Raw genomic sequence first — 20,759 nt, 5'->3', positions numbered from 1 at the left:
TAAGAGAAAAATTTGTAGTTTGTAAAAACAATTAAAGACAGTCAATGTCCATAAAAAAATTTTCAAAAAAGTAAACTAAAAAATTATTAATTGCTAAACAACTTGAAAGCTTTTTATGTAATTTAAACTGAAAATTATGAGAATCTAAACATTTAAAGTTTCATTTTTTTTAAAAAATATTAATATCCTCCCCCCCCCCCCAAAATGAGATACTTATAAACAACAAGTTTATAAGTATCTAGTATAAATCCTAACAAAGCACATTTTTGTAATAGTATTAATTAAACTTATTAACAAAATTAAACCTACAAGCATAGATATTTTACCAGTTTGTTATTATTAATTAAGCAGAATATGAATAAAAAGGCAATGTTATTTTAGGAGTGGCGGGTTTTTTTTTTTTACAAAAAAGACAAAGATGGCACATTTATAGGGATTAAAGGGCAGACAGAACTGACCGTCCTTCTAAAAACGCTTAGGGTGAACGCTGATTGATTTATTCTTGCTCATTAAGGTATTTGTGTGGGGGTGGAGTTATCGACCAAGCCAACCTTTATCTATCAAAAGGTACCTCGTGATTGAATCAAGTTAGCATGTCTTATATACCAGTGAATTGATGTTTAATAATCGTACTGGTAGTTACGCCACAATACTCCCCCACCAGAATTTTATCAGGCATAGAATTCGATGAACGGATACCACTAGTTGCTGTACTTGTGAAAGACCGGGGGAACAGGATTAAGGACACCGGGTTTTTGAGTGCTAAATGTGAGAGGTGTATTAACTTCACAGTCGTAGTCCTTCCTGTGTTGTCTTTAGCAGTCGAGTGTATGCAGGCTGACGTTATGTATGATCGAGACGAGACTGAGTAGCAACAGCGCGAGGAGGTAGATAATGTCGCAGTCACAAGTAGCAAGTCAACTGTTCAATGTGGACCATTCATCGAAGTAGGCGTTACCAGATCGAAGTGGGCGTTACTGTCAAGATAGGCGTGATCATATCACGTCCGTAAGTCACCAATGTGGGGGGGGGCGGAGTTTATCGACCATGCCAACCTTCATCTATCAAAAGGTACCTCATGATTGAATCATGTTAGCGTGTCTTATATACTAGTGAAAACTGTCTACATTTCAAAACGACTTTTTCGAAAGCGACTCTTTATTTTTTAAAATTCTTACTCTATATTGTATACATTCATATATTCTTGCTCATTAAGGTATTCATAATATTCTTGCATTTTAAAGCCTTCATGTATTTTTGATTCGATCTCTAATTTAATACATTCTTGCTCCTAAAATTCTTGATGAAAGGGGAAAAAAACTACATTTCTAAACGCCAAGCACTCTTGTTTATTTTAAAGTCAATAACGGAAAAAAAATCACACGGTATATTTTTTTTCTTCCCGTCACGGACTTGCCATCTGAAAAATCTTTCAAAAAACGAAGGAAATAACGCATTCGAATTTCCACACAATAGACTGTTACAGAATCGAGGATAGAAACAAAATTACAGATCTTGTGCGACACGGGTCTTGGAAAACGTCGCGTGATATCTGGCACTGTCACGAGCGACGGATTTTATGACTCCGTTTGACGGCTATTCGAACCCCACCTCAGCCCGACCTTTTGTAAAAGAACATTTCCTTTTAAATCTAATCTCGTCGAATCTCAATGCCCAAGAACGGAAATATAATTCAGTGAACAGTTTAGAATTTTTTTTTTCCTTTACAAACCTTTATTAAAGTATTAAATTGAGCGTTACATTGATGGTGGGAACAAAATTTTCACTCTGTCAGACTCAATTGATGGTCTGTTTAAATATGAATACGGATAAAAATTGGCAGAGCGTGCAGAATTTTTCTGATGAAGAGAGATTTAAGACGTTTTGTGTGGTTTAATTTTACCGAAATTCAATTAACTTGATTGTACTCAGTGATACATAATTTATTGTTTAACACGTTGTCACAAAAGAAGAAGGCTATGGCTGTCTGATTTTTGTGCAATATGTAGACAAATAATGGATGAAGTTGCCCTCTGAGTTATCGATCAAGCAAAAATATCTTTTAGTGGATCAGATAGTTACTATTTCTTTTTAAAAACTAACTCAAATTCTTTATTATCAGGTTCATAAGGGAAGGGGAATCTTAAAAATGAGTAAGCTCAAAAAAACTTATGAATCGTCGAATTTGGAAGAATAATTATCATGCGATTGGTGCCAGATTTGAACCTAAAAGAACTAATTTTCATGAGGAAAAAAAAGTATTTAATAATCAGTTATGTAATTTATATCATTCTCTATATTCTCCGATCCTTTTACACAATTTTTGTTTTCTTTTTATGTAGAATTGGCCTGATTTTCTTCGGATAAAGTCGTGAGGACGGTTTTGATATCTGACTACGTTGTGTTCTTTGAAATTATTAAAGGTTAAACTGGTGACAATAAACATTCTTTTTGCGGGCTGTACTGACCAACATGGCACTAAGGGTTTTAGATGAGTAGATATCATCAATATTGCCAATGATAGCCAATTTGTTTTAAAAAAAGTGCCAACAGCATCTGGCATGTATTTCAAATATCAAAAGAGATTATACAAGTTTGAAATAAAATTAAAATAACGTTTTGTCTTGTTGGAGCAACTAGGTACCCAAGCCCAATGGGCCTTTACCTATTCATCTTGTACCTTGGCTTTAATGTGGTATGCATAATGGTATCTAATAAAATGTAGTGGAGCTGAATGGGTCTTTTGTCCTTTTCTCATTCATCGTTATGTGTATATTCTAGAGTAAGAACAATGTAGCTCTGGGTAAATAGAATACAAATGAATTTGGTTGTAGAAAATGACCTCGTAGTTGTAGAAAAGATTTAGGAAATCGAAGTATAAATTAAGAATTGAAGAATATAGAATGAGAATATTTTATTAGGGAACATGAAGGGATCATACTTGTTTGTGAAAAATGTGTACAGTTTGAGCATGGTGAATAGAACGCCTCAGAAAATTGTGTATAGATTGAGCTTGCTCTTGAGAAAGATATGGGCAGTTCGATCATATCATAAGAAGATTAGGACATTGTGTGCAGGTTGAGTGAGATGTGGGGAAATTTTACAATACATTTAGGTTGTAAGAAGTTGTTGATGAATTGAAAACTTAAGAAAGGTCTATTCGAATTGGGCGTGATAAAAAATATGGCTAATTCTTCTCCGTCTTGTTAAGAAGAGTTGGTTGCCTGTGTCTATTCATATTGTATTGTAGCTTTGAGATGGAATGCATAATGATATCAAGCGAAGTGTCCAACTTAGATCAGGGCTTCAAATAACTTGTTTGTTGTAAAAAAAGCTCATAATGCTTATTAAATATCTGATTTGCATATATATATATTTATAAATTTTTAACGTATCTTAATATTTTTCTTTTAAAAAATAAACTTTAAAACTATTTAATAAAATAGAACATAAAATGGAATCTAAATTACATAGAGCACTCTTCCGTAGCAACTAAGCAATTGGAGGGTATTCAATTGCTTAGCAAGCACATAAACCGCAAAAAAATTCTGCTATTTGAAATCTTAATTAGATAGCTAAATTAATGATGTTACGGGCAATATTCAAGTGTCGTTTTTTTGTAATTGACACTATTCCTCCCGTGGCATACAAAAAGCTGCTTGGAATGATAAATTCAAAACGAAAAGACGATCTCCTCCAAATGCGGCATTGAAATTGGCAACAAAAATCTCTCGAAAAGAGCCATTAAATCCCATTAACCCAATTACTGAAAGACCTCAAAAGACTTGCCGAAAACACAACTCAAAGGGAACGACAACCGCCAGGAAAGCTTGCTTCCCCGCCATTCACAACGACAAAAGTAGTTCCACCAACACAACTTTCTTCTCTGGAAAAGGGTTAAGGTAGGAAAAGATTGAATGCGGTCGGGTGGAACGGGAGGGCAGAGCGGGGCACAGTCACGCTAATTATGTAATCCACGTCAAAATTATTAAAAAGATAAGACAACGGGACTTGTGATTAATGGCCAAATGTGAAGGTACCAGATTCTCCATAAGTCAAACAGGGGTGGAGCTGTGTGGGGGGATCCGGATGGAAAACCACCCCTGGTGGGGGATCGTTAGAGGAGGGAATGGAAAGAGGGGGTGGGGGATCACTCAATACTGGAGAATGAGGCTGTTTATTAATTAAGAGGTGGGTTTTCTTTCTTTTGCTGTCAGGACTAAAGTGGGGCTCGGGAAAATAATCGGGACATTTCGTTCTTTTCGGTTCCAGTTAATATGCGAAATAAGGTTTTAAAATGGGAGGATAAGTTGAAGGGCTATGCTTCATTTATTTAATAATAAATGTGGAAAATTTAAGGAAAGTTGAGGCAGTCTCTGAGGAAGAATTAAAGAATGGGAAATCTTGGCGGGTATTATTTACGTTCACGTGGGGAGCTCTTAAATGGGGAGATATTTTTCTTTTTTTAAAAAAGTATAAATTTGTGTGAAATGAAAATGAGGAACCAAATTCGGTGTGACAGCAGGAAATCGAAAGGGGGGGGGGAGATAAAATTGAAACGAATGATTGGGTATAGAATTTTAATTTAATTCCTCCCGCTCTTTTAAAAATTGTTTTTTTTTTTTTTTTTTTTTTTTTTTTTTTTTTTTTTTTTTTGTAATGTCATTAAATTGTTCGTGCTTAAATAAATAAAAAAAATGTTCCTCATACTTGGTTGGGAATCAGTTCCAGGGCCCGCACTAAGGATTTCAAATTATGAGCCAAATATCAAATTCGCCAACTTTCAAAAGTCTTCATCAAATGCAAATCTTTTTTATGGTGATTTTTTTTCCCCATTAGAAAACTTTTTTACGGTAGTTTGTTTCTGGCTTATATTATTTGGACTCTATTCAAATTAATTATGTGGCGCCTCTACCGAAAATTACTGTAATCGAATAAGAAATACTGATTTGTTTAGAAAAATTCCTTTTGACGTAATTTTAATTTCTTCCCTGTGAAAAAAAATCATTCGCCTATACTTTCGCTAATACGGTTTTATCGCATTTGGCGAGGTGGCGAATGCCTAGCTCGGGCCAAGAGTTCTTTGGTGATCTGAAATCACAGTAAGCAGGCAAAAAAATCAATTACATGATGATTTTTTTTTATCTGAATAAATATCATTAAAAGTAATTTATAAATGTAAAAAAATTGTATTAATTTTTTTTTGTGCCAAAACATTGCAATTTGGGGTAAATTTAATAAATATTAAAAATTCAAGTCACAAGTTTGTGTTTTTTTTTCTTCTTTTATGGACATTTTGCTCTATCTTCATAATTAGCACAGAGGGAGCTAACTAGCTAACAATGTACGGTGTGCAAAAGAAGAGGAAAAAGGATCCACGCTGAATAAGATTTGATCTAATAATCAGATCTTCGCAGGATTATACGAATTGCGATTAGTATTTTCGCGTTTTTAAAATCTAATATCGCAATTCATTTTCATGCGATTTAAAAATCCAATATTACGATTCATATTCACGTGATTTTATAATCAATTATTCTCATTCTTGTAAAAACTTAGTTTTAAAAGTTTTTTTAAGTTACTTACTGAAAAGGTGTGATCTTCTTCACTTATAAAACTTAATTTAAAAAACTCTGTTAAGTATGAAACATTTATGGTATGTAGATTAATATTGTGTTTTTGAACATAAAATTCTCGGTGTTTTTCTTTTAGTGTCAGAATTATCCCGGTATGATGGTACTTACAGTACTTTTAAATTTTATAACGCTAATTTCTTGCATAAAGATATCCCTTGCTGTTTGGAATTCTTTTATGGCTGTAGTTGTTGCCACAGAAGCTGAGTTGTTTTTATTGGCGAAGTCGTTTACTAAAAATCGGTCTTAAATATCGAGTTTTCTGCAGACTGAGCCAAAAATCGAGTAAATACAACACACTCTCTGAATCAATTTGATCGTTGAAGAAGTAATAAGCGAAAAATAAGAATTTCTCTTCGATCCAGCAACTAATGGTTTCCATTTTTATATCGACTAAAACTGGGATACCCAATGTTTCCTTTCTCTTACAGTACTCTTATTTTGGAAGTTCGGTTTCTGCGTGGAGTTAACTTCGATTCAACATGCATTGATTGATGCTAGTCTTTTGTCTAATGGTCTAATGTAGTGTTTATTTTCTCCCTTCAATGTATTTCTGATGTAATTTATTATGTGCCCCAAAAATTTTTTTATGTCTAAATATCTAAATTCTTTTAGGGTTTTTATGTGATTAAATTGCACTCGTTGATTTAAAAAAAGAATAAAATGTGAAATGGCTTGTATATCAATCGATACTAATACTTAAAATACAAGTTTCAAAATAGTGTTCTTGGCAGTTTTGAAGTTATTTCTGATACAGGTTAATATTTCATTTTATATTCAACCCCGTGGCTTTGTAATTATGAACCCAATCCAGAAGACAAGGAAACTCCTTCCTGGATCAAGTATTGGGACGAACTAGTCTTGGTTGAAAACATTTAAATGCAAATAACCCGCAATTGCGTTATCTGGAGAAGAAAACCACTCACGGTTAGCCCGACGGCTGGAGGATTCTAACCCATGATCCGTATACAAATGAAGATATTTTATGTCGGCATTGTGGTCGGTCCAGCCAGGAGCAAAATTCTTATCAACGTGCCACAGCTGGGATTCGAACCTGGAGCTCCTCATTGTGAGGCAGACGCTCTATCCCCTAGCTACCGTGGTTCAATCAGCTAATATTTAATGTAAAACGTGTTAAATCTTTCATGATATGTTAAAGACTAATTAAAAATACCCAATTCTTAAAACGCAGTAGTTTAACAAATCATTATAATTGGCAATTTAGTTGTAATTGTTTTCTTGTCTTTAACATTTGGTCTTCCATATTTTAAATGCTTTGCTTTTAAATTTTACAAAATATACTACAAATTAGGACGAAACAATTGTTGCAAATTTTTACCTGTTTTTTTTTTTTTTTTTTTTTTTGCGATTCAAATTGTTAATCTCAAATAAGTTTTAATAAGTTTATAAGTTTTTTTTTTTTTTTTTTTTTTTTTTTTGCCTTTTTAAAAAAGAAAGAAAAAAAAAACGTCAGCAGTTTTATCTATACAAAATAAAGACATTTTGTTCTTTCAATTCATTTAATTACATAACTTCTCTGAATTCAAAGAAGGAAAAATTGCAATCAAAGAAGATAATCCCTCTTAAATGAACTTCATTTTCCCCATCACTCTATTTTTTTCCCCTACACTTCCCGATTGACTTAGTTTTTATCCTGACTCCAGGGATAAAGGTGGGAACAACTAATTAAATGCAACCTCGCGGAAAGTAATGTTGTGATTGGATGGCTGAAAAGGGGGGTGAGTGTTGTGTCCGGAAGTGATTGATGGTAGTGTTCGGGGATACTTGTCAGATTGTTGTATCATTGTTTGATAGTTAAGCTGACATTAATTTAGTTATACAAAAATACATAAGAATAATTTAGAGAATGTGTCCAACCGTTTAATGTATATCATTCATTTTCCATCTTCTGTTCCTGTTATGTAAAAGTACAATCAAACATTTCTGTTAGTTACATAATTATTTCTATAGTTCTAGTCTCACTTGAAAATTTTTATTTATAACTTTTTTTTTGTAACTTTTTAAATTATTGCAGAAAATGCGTTCAACTATTGAGTTATTCTCTTCTTTAGTTACACTATCTGGGTTTTTTTTTAATTAATTATATCTGACTTCCACGTGATTATTTCAGTGTAAATTAGCATTCTAAAGGGTGTTTATTAATGACCGCCCTTAACCTTTAACGTGCCATATAAGGTGGTCATTAATAAACACTCTGTAAAATATATTAAAAAACCTCCCACTGTTTCACAGGGGAACTAAATACAACAAATGATGTTTAAAAAAAATTGTATGCCCGTCACCTCAGGGGTTAGATCTTCCGTCTTTCTGTCGGCCTTACCGTGGGAAGTTTTCGTTGTTTTCCTCTCTCTGTAACGCAAATGTGGGTTAGTTCCAGCAAAAAGTCCACCATAATGAGAGTTACTTTGTCCTATTGCTTGATCCAGGAGTATAATTTTATTTTTTACGCTTTTTTTTTTTTAAATTTTTGTTTACTTTAGAACCGAATCTTAAAATGATATCATCTTTTAAGAAACGCTTTAAAAAAGTGGTTACTGTTTAAAATTTAGCCGCAGTAAAATTTCCTAATTTTTCCCTTTAGTCCATAATATAGTTCCCTAAAGTTCTTGATATAGTCCCCTTCTTGGTACCGTTAAGTTATTTGTAACTGCAAGTTTCTAAAAAAAATAATAATTTTTAATCGAGCAGCGACCTCGAAATCAGCATTTGCTGACTTAGTTTTAAATGTAACATTATCTTCCAAAGCTGCTTCGTTCAAAATTTTTGCGAATGAAACGACGCGACTGTCAACCAACCACAACCCCTCTGGGAGGTGTTGCCATTTAAGTTTCTGAAAATAAGTGTTAGCGTAAATTTCACGGACAGAAAATAAATTACTTCCTCAAAATATGTGATTTGCCTTTGTCAAAACTTCTTTCTTTCGTATTTGATTGACGTGCTTGCTAAGGTATGTTAACACACAGAATGTCTTCTCAGAATGTTTGGTTGTTAACTTGTGAAATAATTCAGGGAAATCTTTAAATATCGTGTCACACTTCTGAAATTACTTTCTTTTTTCTCACAACACTCACTAACTTGCTGCAAATAAATACTTCTTTGCTAGTTGTTCGCTGAGTTGCAACAGTGTGTTGGCAGGCAACTCTTAAATTAGTTTTTAAAAAAAGTACGTTGCGTGTTATATTCCTTTGCCAATTCAAACAATAGTGTAGCTTGTAAAGTTGCCAGCTAAAAAGTATCTATTCAAAATTTAAAAACTCTGAAACAATTTGTAGTAATAAACAACAAATTAATGGTATAAGCAATAAGAATGGGATACCAGCAAGTAACGTAATCTCGCTCCTGATTAGTTTTCAAAACGAGACATTTATTTACATTAACAACTATTCTTCCCATTCTATTTCGCGTAGGCCAAGCCCGTCAAGCGTCAATTCTCTTAAATTATGCATTTTGTATTCTTACACAAGGATTTCAATTCTTTCACCATATGTTTCTTACTTAACACAAAGACATGAAGCCAACTAGACGAACTAATTCTGCATCGAAATTGTCAGATACTCAAAACAAAAATATATCACATTTACAATACATAACCAAATAATAAATCTAAGTTAAGTAGAAGACGTATAGGAGAAGGAATTATATTTCAACATATTCGATGTGCGATACGACGCCGTATTTAATTAACATTTTAACTTATGTGGAGAAGTTAAGCTCAACTTTAACACGCCATTTTCTTAACTAACAATTAGCTTAGCTTTGACGTCATAGGAAAGTTGTGTAGGTATGTTTGATCTTCTTCTTAAAGTGCAAGTACCCAAATGAGTATATAGTTTTTGTTTCAACCGATCGTCTTTGTTAACTAAAATTGAAAAAAAACTAAAAGCAGTGAAATCTGTTAGCTGATCTGTTACTACGTCATCTGTTCGTGCAAGTTTCTACACAAAATATCTTTATAGTTATTCAGCAAAAATATATTTATGAAATAGTAATTTTAACATTAGTATAAATTTAAATATATTAATGGTTACATTTTAAAAAAAAATTCAGAATTTTATTAAAATTTGATGTTAACTCCGTAAACAGAATATTTCTATTGTCTACAGTAATTCTACTTCCAATAACTACGGATATTCGAGATTCTGCCGTACTTTAAAACAAGACGCTTTTTTTTAAAAATAAATTTAAAACATACAACGCTTTTTATACTTTATTTACATCAACTAAATTCCCGCTCATGTTTTTTTTATAAAAGAAAGTTCTTTTTCACATTCTTTTATTTGGATTTAAACAGAACCTCCTTTCTTGAAAGAACAAGCAAAAATATCGCCAAAAAATCATAAAGTGTGATAAATGACAAGCAGCGCCGAATTCTTTTTATCATCTGGTATTTCTTTTTAAATTTGGCCGAGAATGAGGCGGAAATGGGCGAATTTACGTCTCGTTAAACGCCAACAAGAAGAAATATTAATGCAATAAACTTTTCTTTTATAAAGTAAGGAAAAGTAGCCCAAGTGTTGGAAGATTTTTCCTGTTTTTATCACTCTTGTTTGGCGAGTTTTTACTTACTACTTAATTTGCATGTGTGTATAGTGTTAATGAAGAGGTCAGTGATTTTTTTTTCCTCCTCCCTTCTTTGAATTCATAAAACATTTTATTAGCTTTAAATTTTATATCCTTTGGAACAGTGTGGGAAAAATGAGTTCACTAAGTACTTAGCATTTTAGTATGTATTTTGATCACATGTAGATAATGGAATATTGTTTTTAAACTGCAATTAAAGATACGAGCCGTTTAAATTCTTTAATGATCAATTTTTTATTATTTTAAATTTCGATATGAATATAAATTACAGCAAATAAACTTGTTGATACGCTATGAGTGAAGTGTTAATCTTTATTTTTCCACCCTTCAATATAAGGAAAGCCTATTCTTGTATTTTTGTTTTCCTTTAAAATTAAATTTAAACTAAAAGGAGCATAGCTATTAATTTAAGACAGAGAAATTCATTTTTCTAAATTATTAATTGCCCGTTAATGACGATAAAGTGCAAATTATCATTAGAGAGATTTTGCGCTCACTTATGTAAGTTCTGCGCATGCTCTGTAGAGAACCTTATTAATTATACAGTAACTGTGTTATCTAGAAATTCTTGAACGCGGGGAAGGCTACGTGATTATCTCCTTATTAGAGTAGTAACTCCTCAACCGATGATCTTTTGGAAATTTATATGATTGCTAACTTTCAATGATTGTAAAATGGGCTATGGGAAATAAACGAAAAATTCGAGGAAACAGTTTTCTGAATGTACGGTAAATGTACGGAATGAACAGTTATCTGGCCCAAATGTTAAAGATGGTTACTTTTTCTGAGGTAACACTAGATGTATGTACTCGTAGATGTAGAAGCGATGGCTTCAAACTTGATAGGCAGTAGGCAGCAAAATCAATCGCTATACTGCAATATTGTTTATATTCGTTTTGACTCAAATTTTTTAGTTTTTTTTTCGCATTTAGTTACGATTTGGAACAAAGCGAATTCGCAATTTTTCTATACACTCTTAGAAAAAGCAACGTTTAAAGTTAAACCATAATATTAATATTTTTATCTATATAACGGCGCAAGTTTGCTGCAACCTTGAACTACGATATCGTTTTGCATTTCTGGACCATAATATCGTTGAAGTATAATATCCATAATATCAACATTAAACCATACAATATCGGTACCTTCAATGTCGCAAGTGTACTCTGCAATCCTAACGAGGTGTTAAATTTAAGTCATGTCTAAGCCAAACAGTTTAATTTAACACATAGTATCGTGTAATTAATTTTAGATTAGGAATTAAAATTAGAAAGATGATTTTATGAAACTCAGCTCAATTTTTTTTTTTTTCAACAAATTTGAACCATATTACATATCAGCCCAGCCCACCTAAACACCATCGAGCTTGAAGTTCATATGCATCATTTTAAAATTGCAGCGAATTAGAACGATATTATACTTCAGCGTACTCGAAAACGATCGAGCTTGAAGTTCGTATGCATAATTTTAGAATTGCTGCGAATTTAAGCGATATTATACTTCAGGGTACTCAAAAACCATCGAGATTTAAATTCGCATGCATCATTTTAAAATTGCTTCTGATTGGAACGACATTATACTTCAGCGTACTCAAAAACCATCTTTAAACTCGTACTCTTCATTTTAAGATAGCAGCAAATTTGTAAGATACTGTTTCCCCCAATCAAAAATCAATGATTTTGCAATTTTTGCTCTCCATTTTAAAGTTGCTGCAAATTTAACTGATAACATGTTTCGACGTGCTTAAAAATTTCTGTCAATATAGTTAAAACTAAGTCGACACTGAACCAGTGAATTTTAAATTGGTATACTCTATTATGCATAATTCTGCTCCTTTCCTATTGATATATCATTTTGAATTATGAACCATTGTATCCTATTTCTAAAATTTTTCTTTGATAGCCTCAAAATTATATTACTACTTTCAGCTTTATATCTGCCAACGTACTAGGCAGCTATATGCTAGTTCTGAAACAACCAAAAGGGATTTTCCAAAGAAACTGCTTTCCACAAATTCAGTTTTTCAACTCTTTTGAAACATTTTTATCCCTAATCTTTTCAGATATAATCCCTTTTCCTCCATCTTCCCTTTTTTCCGTCTACAGTTCAGTTCTGAAATCTTTAAGGGAGGAAAAAAAAAAGTAAGATAGTGCTGTGGCTTAAGGGGGTCGGGTAAAAGGGAAATAAGATAGTTTCAGAATCTATCAATCTGTTAAGAGCCCCCAGTTTGCGACATTTTATAAGATTAATCATTTTTTCCCCGTCTGCAGGTGTAGGTAGGGAAAAACAATGTCACTTTTTTGTTTGAAAGGGGGCAAAGCTAAATTGCTTTCAACATTTCCTAATACTTTAATGCATTGCTGAAACACTGTTCCAACAGAATTTTTATTTTTATTCCCTTTTAGATTTAAGATATTTTTTTTTCCTTTAAGTTCTTCCCACGAAATTTTTTATTTAACTACGTTGCAGAAAACATTGCAGTAGTTAATTATTTGTGAAGTGTTAGGTACTCATTACCAGTGCATTACGAATATTTTGGTACAGTAACAGTAGTACCTGTTACCACAATTATTTTATTCTATGACCGTCGTTGAACAGCAATCCCAAGTTTAAGTTTACGACTACCAATATTCAACTCCGTAGCCTTGTAATTTTGAACACAATCTGAAGACAAGGACACTCCTAGATAAAGTATAGCCTGGTTCAATAGCCTAGATCAGTGATTCTCAACCACTGTGCCGCGGCACTTTTGTGTGCCGCCAAATTCTAAAAGTGTGCCGTCAAATATTAGAAATGATACAATAAAAATTATAATGCTTTTTTTTATTACGAGTATAGTTTAAATTAAAGAAAAGTGTATATATATAAAATATAATATATATATAAATATTCACATTTAATAATTTTTCCATGCTTTAAACGTGAGAACATCTTTGTCGGCCATTGTCTTGTCTCTGACAATCTTAAAATAAGAAGGAAGTGCTTAAATTGTGATTGACAATTTTAAGAAATGTTGAAATAAGTAGGAAATTTAATGATTATTAAAATTATTAATTAACAAAGGAAAGATAGCTGAATAATAGCTTTCAAACTGAAATAAAAGCTAATCGTTAAAGTAAGCTATGCAATACAAATTAACAAAGGATAACTAACAAAAAAAATAAGCTAACTATTAATAATCAGCAAAAAAACCTGTTAACATGACATCACAAAAAAATAACAGTTAATAGCTATAGAAAACAAGCTAACAATTAATAACTAGCAAAAAAAATAATAACTGTTACTAACTAATAAAAAATTAGTGGAAAGAAATAATTAATCCCTTAATAAACGTGCTTTTGTAGTACATATTTTATTTCACATTCAAAATTATTATCACAAACTATTTAACACAGTGTATTATTATAGGTATGTAAACAACTTTTAAACTAATTTTTTTCATTGTGTGCCGTCAAATTTCAAAATCGTTAAAAGTGTGCCGCCCCCCAAAAAAGGTTGAGAATCACTGGCCTAGATAAAGCCTGACGCCAAGGAGACTCAAGCTCATGTTCCGTGTCTACCACTGAGTATATTTGACGTCAGCACTGTGGTCGGTGTGAGCCGGGTGCGGAATTCGTGTCGACTAGCCATGACTGCTATTTGAACCAGGTTCACCTCACGAGAAAGCGAACTCACTATTCCTTGCACCAGTGATTCTCAACCTTTTTTGGGGGGCGGCACACTTTTAACGATTTTGAAATTTGACGGCACACAATGAAAAAAATTAGTTTAAAAGTTGTTTACATACCTATAATAATACACTGTGTTAAATAGTTTGTGATAATAATTTTGAATGTGAAATAAAATATGTACTACAAAAGCACGTTTATTAAGGGATTAATTATTTCTTTCCACTAATTTTTTATTAGTTAGTAACAGTTATTATTTTTTTTGCTAGTTATTAATTGTTAGCTTGTTTTCTATAGCTATTAACTGTTATTTTTTTGTGATGTCATGTTAACAGGTTTTTTTGCTGATTATTAATAGTTAGCTTATTTTTTTTGTTAGTTATCCTTTGTTAATTTGTATTGCATAGCTTACTTTAACGATTAGCTTTTATTTCAGTTTGAAAGCTATTATTCAGCTATCTTTCCTTTGTTAATTAATAATTTTAATAATCATTAAATTTCCTACTTATTTCAACATTTCTTAAAATTGTCAATCACAATTTAAGCACTTCCTTCTTATTTTAAGATTGTCAGAGACAAGACAATGGCCGACAAAGATGTTCTCACGTTTAAAGCATGGAAAAATTATTAAATGTGAATATTTATATATATATTATATTTTATATATATACACTTTTCTTTAATTTAAACTTTACTCGTAATAAAAAAAAAGCATTATAATTTTTATTGTATCATTTCTAATATTTGACGGCACACTTTTAGAATTTGGCGGCACACAAAAGTGCCGCGGCACAGTGGTTGAGAATCACTGCCTTGCACCAACACGACTCTATCCCCTGAGCCACAACAGCTACACCACAATTATTTTAACATCACTGGTGTCAGTTATAATTTCGCATGTGTTTTTCTTTAGTCTGAAACGCAATAGTATAAAATATATAATTACGGAATTGAAGACTGGTAGTCGTAATCCTAAAAATTGGGTCAACTGTTGAACGACGGTATTGTGTGTGTGTATATATATATATATATATATATATATATATATATATAAGTCAGTTTCCTCTCCAGGCTACTCTACCACCGAATTGTTCATACACTTTTCTCGCTGTAAAGGCTTGCTATTCCAAAACCTTTAAAAATTGCTGGCACTAAATGCCAAGGTACGCTAGCTCTTGCTATTTTATTGTATTCTTTATAGATTTCAAATAAGAATTTAGAAGAAATCAAAATTTAGATCAAATTAGAGCTTAAAGAAAAAATTCAATGACCTAATTTTTCATGAACCAAATATTTAATTCTTAATTTTAAGTCCTTTTAAGAATTTAATTCCTAATCCATTATTCATATATTTTAATAAAAAAAAAAGGAAATATTGTGTAAACACCGTTAATGGGAAATCCCTTAGAAGAGAAATTCTTTAAATTACGTTATTGTCGAATGCTGCCTTCAGTCCCATAAATAACTTTTTAAACCTGATAAATTTTTCCCTATCGTTTATAAACCACTTGATATTTCAGTCTTGATAATTTAATCTTTGAACTTCTTTCCGGGTTAAACCAATAAGGCGGAGGCGTTCGCATTCTTCCACTTTTTAAACCTGAATATTTCATTTTCAATAATTAATCATTTTATATACATCGGTGCATCGCTCTCGCTTTAAAAATAGATCTTCGGTGTATATTTACGCCAGGCATTCATAAAAGTCTTAACTGAAATCTTCGGAGATGGATTTAACTTTTACTAAGAAAGGGGAAAAAGTTTAAGTAATAAAATATTCCAGAGAAGATGCTATTCCCCTCCCTTTTAACATCTAAAAGGAAATATTTCTTTTTAGACCATAAATAAATTCGCGCAATTGTAAAAGGTCTTCCCACTCCTAGCATTTTTGTTGCCAGAATTTTTCACCAAAATGGATGAAAAGCTCATTTATTATTTTTTCTCCCCTTCATACCTTGCTCAACTCTCCCTTTTTCTCCTAAAGAGTTTTAGAAAACCCGGAAAAAATTTATAACCTTTTCAGAGATTTTTTCCCCCCTTCCTCTTTTAAAACTCGTTAGGATTTTTAATTTTGAAATATTCAACTTTTTCGTTTTAGAGAATTTTTTTTTTCATCTTAAATGGATCTTTTTATTTTGTTTGCGTGATTTTATTTGAAGTTACGTTGCGCACATTAAGTTTGATAAGGAAATAGAGAGAAAAATATTTCTATTCGCTATTTTGTTCGACGAGCGATTTTAAACTGATATGAAAATTTATTCCACTAGTCTTTATGGGCTTTTTTTTTTAAATTTTAAGAATAGTATTTGTATTAAATTTTGTATGTGATCTATTAAATGATTTATTTGTTTTGAAATTTTTCAAAATTTATAATTATATTCCCCGATATAAGAGTTATTTTAGGAGTAATTTGGTACCGTTAACAGATCATTTAAAAAAAAAAATTATCTCTAAAATAGCTCCTTAACTCAGAGATGCTAACTGCTCCAGACACGCAAAAATAATTTTAAAAACGGTGAATAACTACAAAGTAATTTTTGCAAATATTTGACTATTTTTGCTTGCTTTTTGAAAGGTATGGCGTGACATGTTATCAAATAAAGTGGTGATTTATATAACCTTACGAATTGTATAGAAATAGTGGTGGATAAAATTCTACAAAATTGAATTTATTAAATGAAGAGTCACAATTGATAAACTACCACTTTTAAATATGTATTTGCTGTCCAGAGCAAGTTGGCATCTCTGCCTTAACTTAAAACCCTTCACAATACTTTTTATTTTAAAAATTGACTCTTCAAAAAATTCATATGGCTTTTAATTCATAAGTCATATGGCTTTTAATTCATAATTTTAATACTACAGCTGTGACCGGGATAGCCTGGTTAGTAGGGCGCTGAACTAATGTTTGTGAGAACGGGAGTTCGAATCTAGCCGGCCGAAGACTCACCATGTAGTAAAGGGTGGCTGGTGCACGTTAAATCTGTCGGGTCACAAAGTCCTCCATGTTTCCATTTCTAATCAATACCTCTGGGGGTACTGAATTGGAGATTGATCGTTCAGGTTAAAATTACGGTCTGTGGAATGGGTTTGTGAATGGGTCGGCCCTATAAACGAGTGTCACGTATGGGTGTGACAGCAGTCGAACTCTTAGCCATAGATGGTGCCACTGGATAACAAGAACAAGCTCACCCCCTCTGCCGTAATGGACAACAATACCACTACTCCTTATATCCACAAAACAACCCATCACGAATCCTTTTTATCCCACAAAAACAGAACCTCGGTTTCGTTTATTCACTAAAATAGAACTTAAGGTCCTATTTCATTGAATATACGAAAATTATTTTCAAGCATGCAAAAAACATCACCCTATTTTCTCAAAAAATCTGGAATAACCTTTGATATAACTAGTAAGGGTTTTTGGAGACTCGTGTGTAGCATTTTCATTAGACGTAAGAATGAAACGCTTTGGTGATGGATGAACAGGATGTTCCGTAATTACTACCTTTAATATGTATTTTTTTAAAGATCAAACAACGAAAAATGCAAGTCATTAACCGCAATAAATACCATAGTGGCAGAGAGGGGCAGAACATGGTGAAATGCATTTCCGCGCGCTATGTAGAGGTCGTGAGGAACAATCAGGTTTTTAACGAAGATTTTTAACGATCTTACCCCTTCAATTTCTTGCGATTATTTATTTATTATTATCGTTTTAATATCATTCTTAATTTATTCAATTACAATAACATCTACAATACTCAAAAAGAATTTCCTCAAACAATTGCGTAACTATTGGAAGTAAGAAAATGTTGAATTAATTATTCTTTTAAGATGCATTTAAGAAGAAAAAAAAATTTTTTTTTTTGTGTAATAGACGCATTTGCAAAGCGGCTTTAACTTTCTATAAATTTTTTCTCCTGCTAAATTCTTTGTAAAATGAATGAAAATCTTGTTTATTATTGCCCCCCCCCCTATTCATTCTTTACGATCTGAAGAGTTTTAGAAAAGTTAGGAGAAATTATATATGCATTTCAAAGGTTTTTAAAATCTTAGGATTTTTTTTTTTTTAATTTCTAAATTGTCTATTATGTATTTTTTTTTTTTTTTTTTTTTTTTTTTTATCTTTATAAAAATTTTTCCGTTAGTTTTATATGCAAATTGATGCATAAAAGTTTTCAATATTTGTTTAAAATTGCTAATAAGAAATATAGTTTTGGTTCATTTTCCTTTCAAAGTTGAAGTGGAAATTGTGGCTTTCATCCAAAGTTTTCGAATTCCTTTGAGGAATGTGTTGTTAAAAACTGTTTTACAAATCAGGCTCGCTGTTATTTGCGCGGTTTATTTATTGAATTTTGCGAACGTTAAAGTAGCCTAGTTGGATCGGAAAAGTTATGTCATGAAGTACAAGTAAAGAAATGAATAAATGTTCAATTGATGTGAGTGTTGGAGAATCGATATTTTTAAATATATTCATCTTTAAAACTTTTTTCTATTCTGGAATGCATTGAGTTTGTTTTTTAAATATTCATTATATTAAAGTAAATTTATTTTAAAAGTCAAAATCTTCTCGATTTTATTACTCTATAAAGGTGAATTAGTTCGTATATTTCAGTATGCTTTTTTTGTGGATTTAATGTTATGGTTGCTAGTATTGACTACTTATGTGTATATATATATATATATAAAATGTAAACTTTTCCTTCCTGACCATTTAAGAAATGCTACTATGAAAGAAAAAACATTTTTTTAATTGATAATTTGGAAACCAGCTTTAATTCTTGTTTTTTTATATTATTCTTGTTTAATTTCAGAGCATTCCGTATTCCGCGTGAAATCAGTGTTTTGTATTTGTAGGTATTAAAATGTGATCGGTATACTTATTTCATAAACAGTTTAAATTAGTGAACGAGTGTTTATAATCTCTCGTATTAAAATATGATCAGAATGTTTTCGTCCTGAACTGTTTCAATTAGTGAGACATTGTTGATAATCTCTAGCATTAACACGTTGACTGCCGCATCACCCATATTCGGGAGACGCTTATTTGTTTACTTGCGAAGGATAATCGTATGTTATTAATATTTTATTATTCTTTGGATGTATATAAATGTCAAAAATTATTACTGGTTGAAAGGAAAAAAATAGACTCTCAGAACCCCTGTGACCTATACGCGGAACCCTTTTTGAAATTCTTTTTTTCCCACCCATACACGGAACTTTTAAGTACAGACGAGAGAGTTTTAACAAATAGAGAATTTCAACAAATGTACTGACCAAACACATATTATTCTCAAACTCTTACCAGAGATGCCAACTGCTCCGGACACGCCAGAATAATGAAAAAAACGGTAAATGATTACAAAGTAAATTTTGCAAATATTTGACAATTTTTGCTTGCTTTATATGAGGTATAGTATGGCATAGGTAGTATAAAGTGGTGAATTATGTAAGCCTACGAATTATTTAGAAATAGTGGTGGATAAAAATCTTCTAAATTGAATTTATTAAACCAAGAATCACAATTGCTAAACTACCACTTGAAAATATATATTTGCTGTCCGGAACAAGTTGGCATCTCTGTCTTACTAACCTTCATGTTTCATACGCATTTTCAAAATGGCACCAATGATGCCACAAATAAAGCCATTGCCTTATTGTCATTGTCTCATACCATTAACAGGGTGCGTAGCGTTTTTGAAAAGTGCTTAAAGGTGCTTATTTTCTATTTTCGTTTTTTAAAAGCTCTTAAAGGTGCTTTTTCATTGGGTGCTTTTAAAAAGTGCTTAATTTTCCCTTTTTCAAAATGAGATTTTTCCTTTACTATGTTGATTTTCGCTTTGAATTATGCAAAAGGACACAGTTCACATTGTTCCCAAATTCAACCCAAATCTATTTCGGCGTATTGTCAGTCCGTAGTGTATAAAAACGTCATTTGTTTTACATGATTCAAAATTTCATGATTTTTGACATGACTGTTAAAACAAGATAAAACCGACAATTGTCAAAACCCTGCTGATTATGATATATTTTTAAGTGCTTGAAAAGCGCTTATAGTTGCTTATTTTTTGTTGAATAATTTGACTATGCATCCTGATTATGATGAAGTCATTATCTTTTGAATTATCGTAATCGGACATTTTTTTACACAAGTGCTTACGTATGTTATTTCTTTCTTCCAGATTATCAGGGAAAGAGTTCGAATTCCACTTCAGCGGAGTTCTTATGTTTGGAATAGCCATCCGGGAGCCCTTCCCACACTGCCACAATTCTCTGATGTGTTGCGCGATTTTCCTTTTTACCTGAATCACCTAGGTGCATCTCCTCATTCCAAATTTACCGCCGTCATCTATGTATCCATGGCAACGCCCTCAACACATTCATCACCCCTTATTCGACTTGTCAAAACTGTCGCCAAATCCGCCAATGCTGCCAGAGTAAGTGTTTAGTCAAAATTTTACTTCATTAAAATTTGTTTGAAATGTGTATGGCGAAATTACTTAATGAAAGTGTGGAACCGATGATGAATTGGATTCCAAAGTTCGCAGTTTATCAAAATATCAACTAATTAAAATAAGATCTGACTGATACACTTGTTCAATAAAGCAGCGAGCACGTATTAATTTTTGTAATAATATTCTTCACCACACCCTCTCAGTATAATTATACAGAAGTAATAATTTTTGAAAACTGCTGTAGCTTGTCATTTAAAGAGATTGCACCTTTTAACTTCTTATATTGAAAAATTAATATACAGGGGGATTGTGGTTAGAAGTATCCAGTATAAGATCAAAATGGTCCGTTTTTGTAGACTATGTTGATGAAATGGTTAACTAATATGAATCATTGAAAA

The 20,759-nt window shown here is 31.9% G+C and overlaps 1 protein-coding gene across 1 annotated transcript in view; it reads left to right on the top strand.

The window, feature by feature from the left end:
* Window positions 1-20,759, top strand: part of ttv (exostosin glycosyltransferase 1 ttv) — a 261,890-nt gene that overhangs the window by 221,665 nt on the left and 19,466 nt on the right. The window contains exon 4 of the mRNA XM_016066575.5: window positions 20,089-20,343. Within this exon, the coding sequence (XP_015922061.1) occupies window positions 20,089-20,343 (255 nt within the window). The remainder of the gene's footprint in view (window positions 1-20,088; window positions 20,344-20,759) is intronic.

This window comes from Parasteatoda tepidariorum, chromosome 4 (assembly GCF_982258835.1).
Source record: "Parasteatoda tepidariorum strain Cologne lab strain chromosome 4, Ptep-v5.0, whole genome shotgun sequence".
Taxonomy (NCBI): Eukaryota; Metazoa; Arthropoda; class Arachnida; order Araneae; family Theridiidae; genus Parasteatoda; species Parasteatoda tepidariorum.
This window is presented reverse-complemented; position numbering and strand designations above follow the sequence as displayed.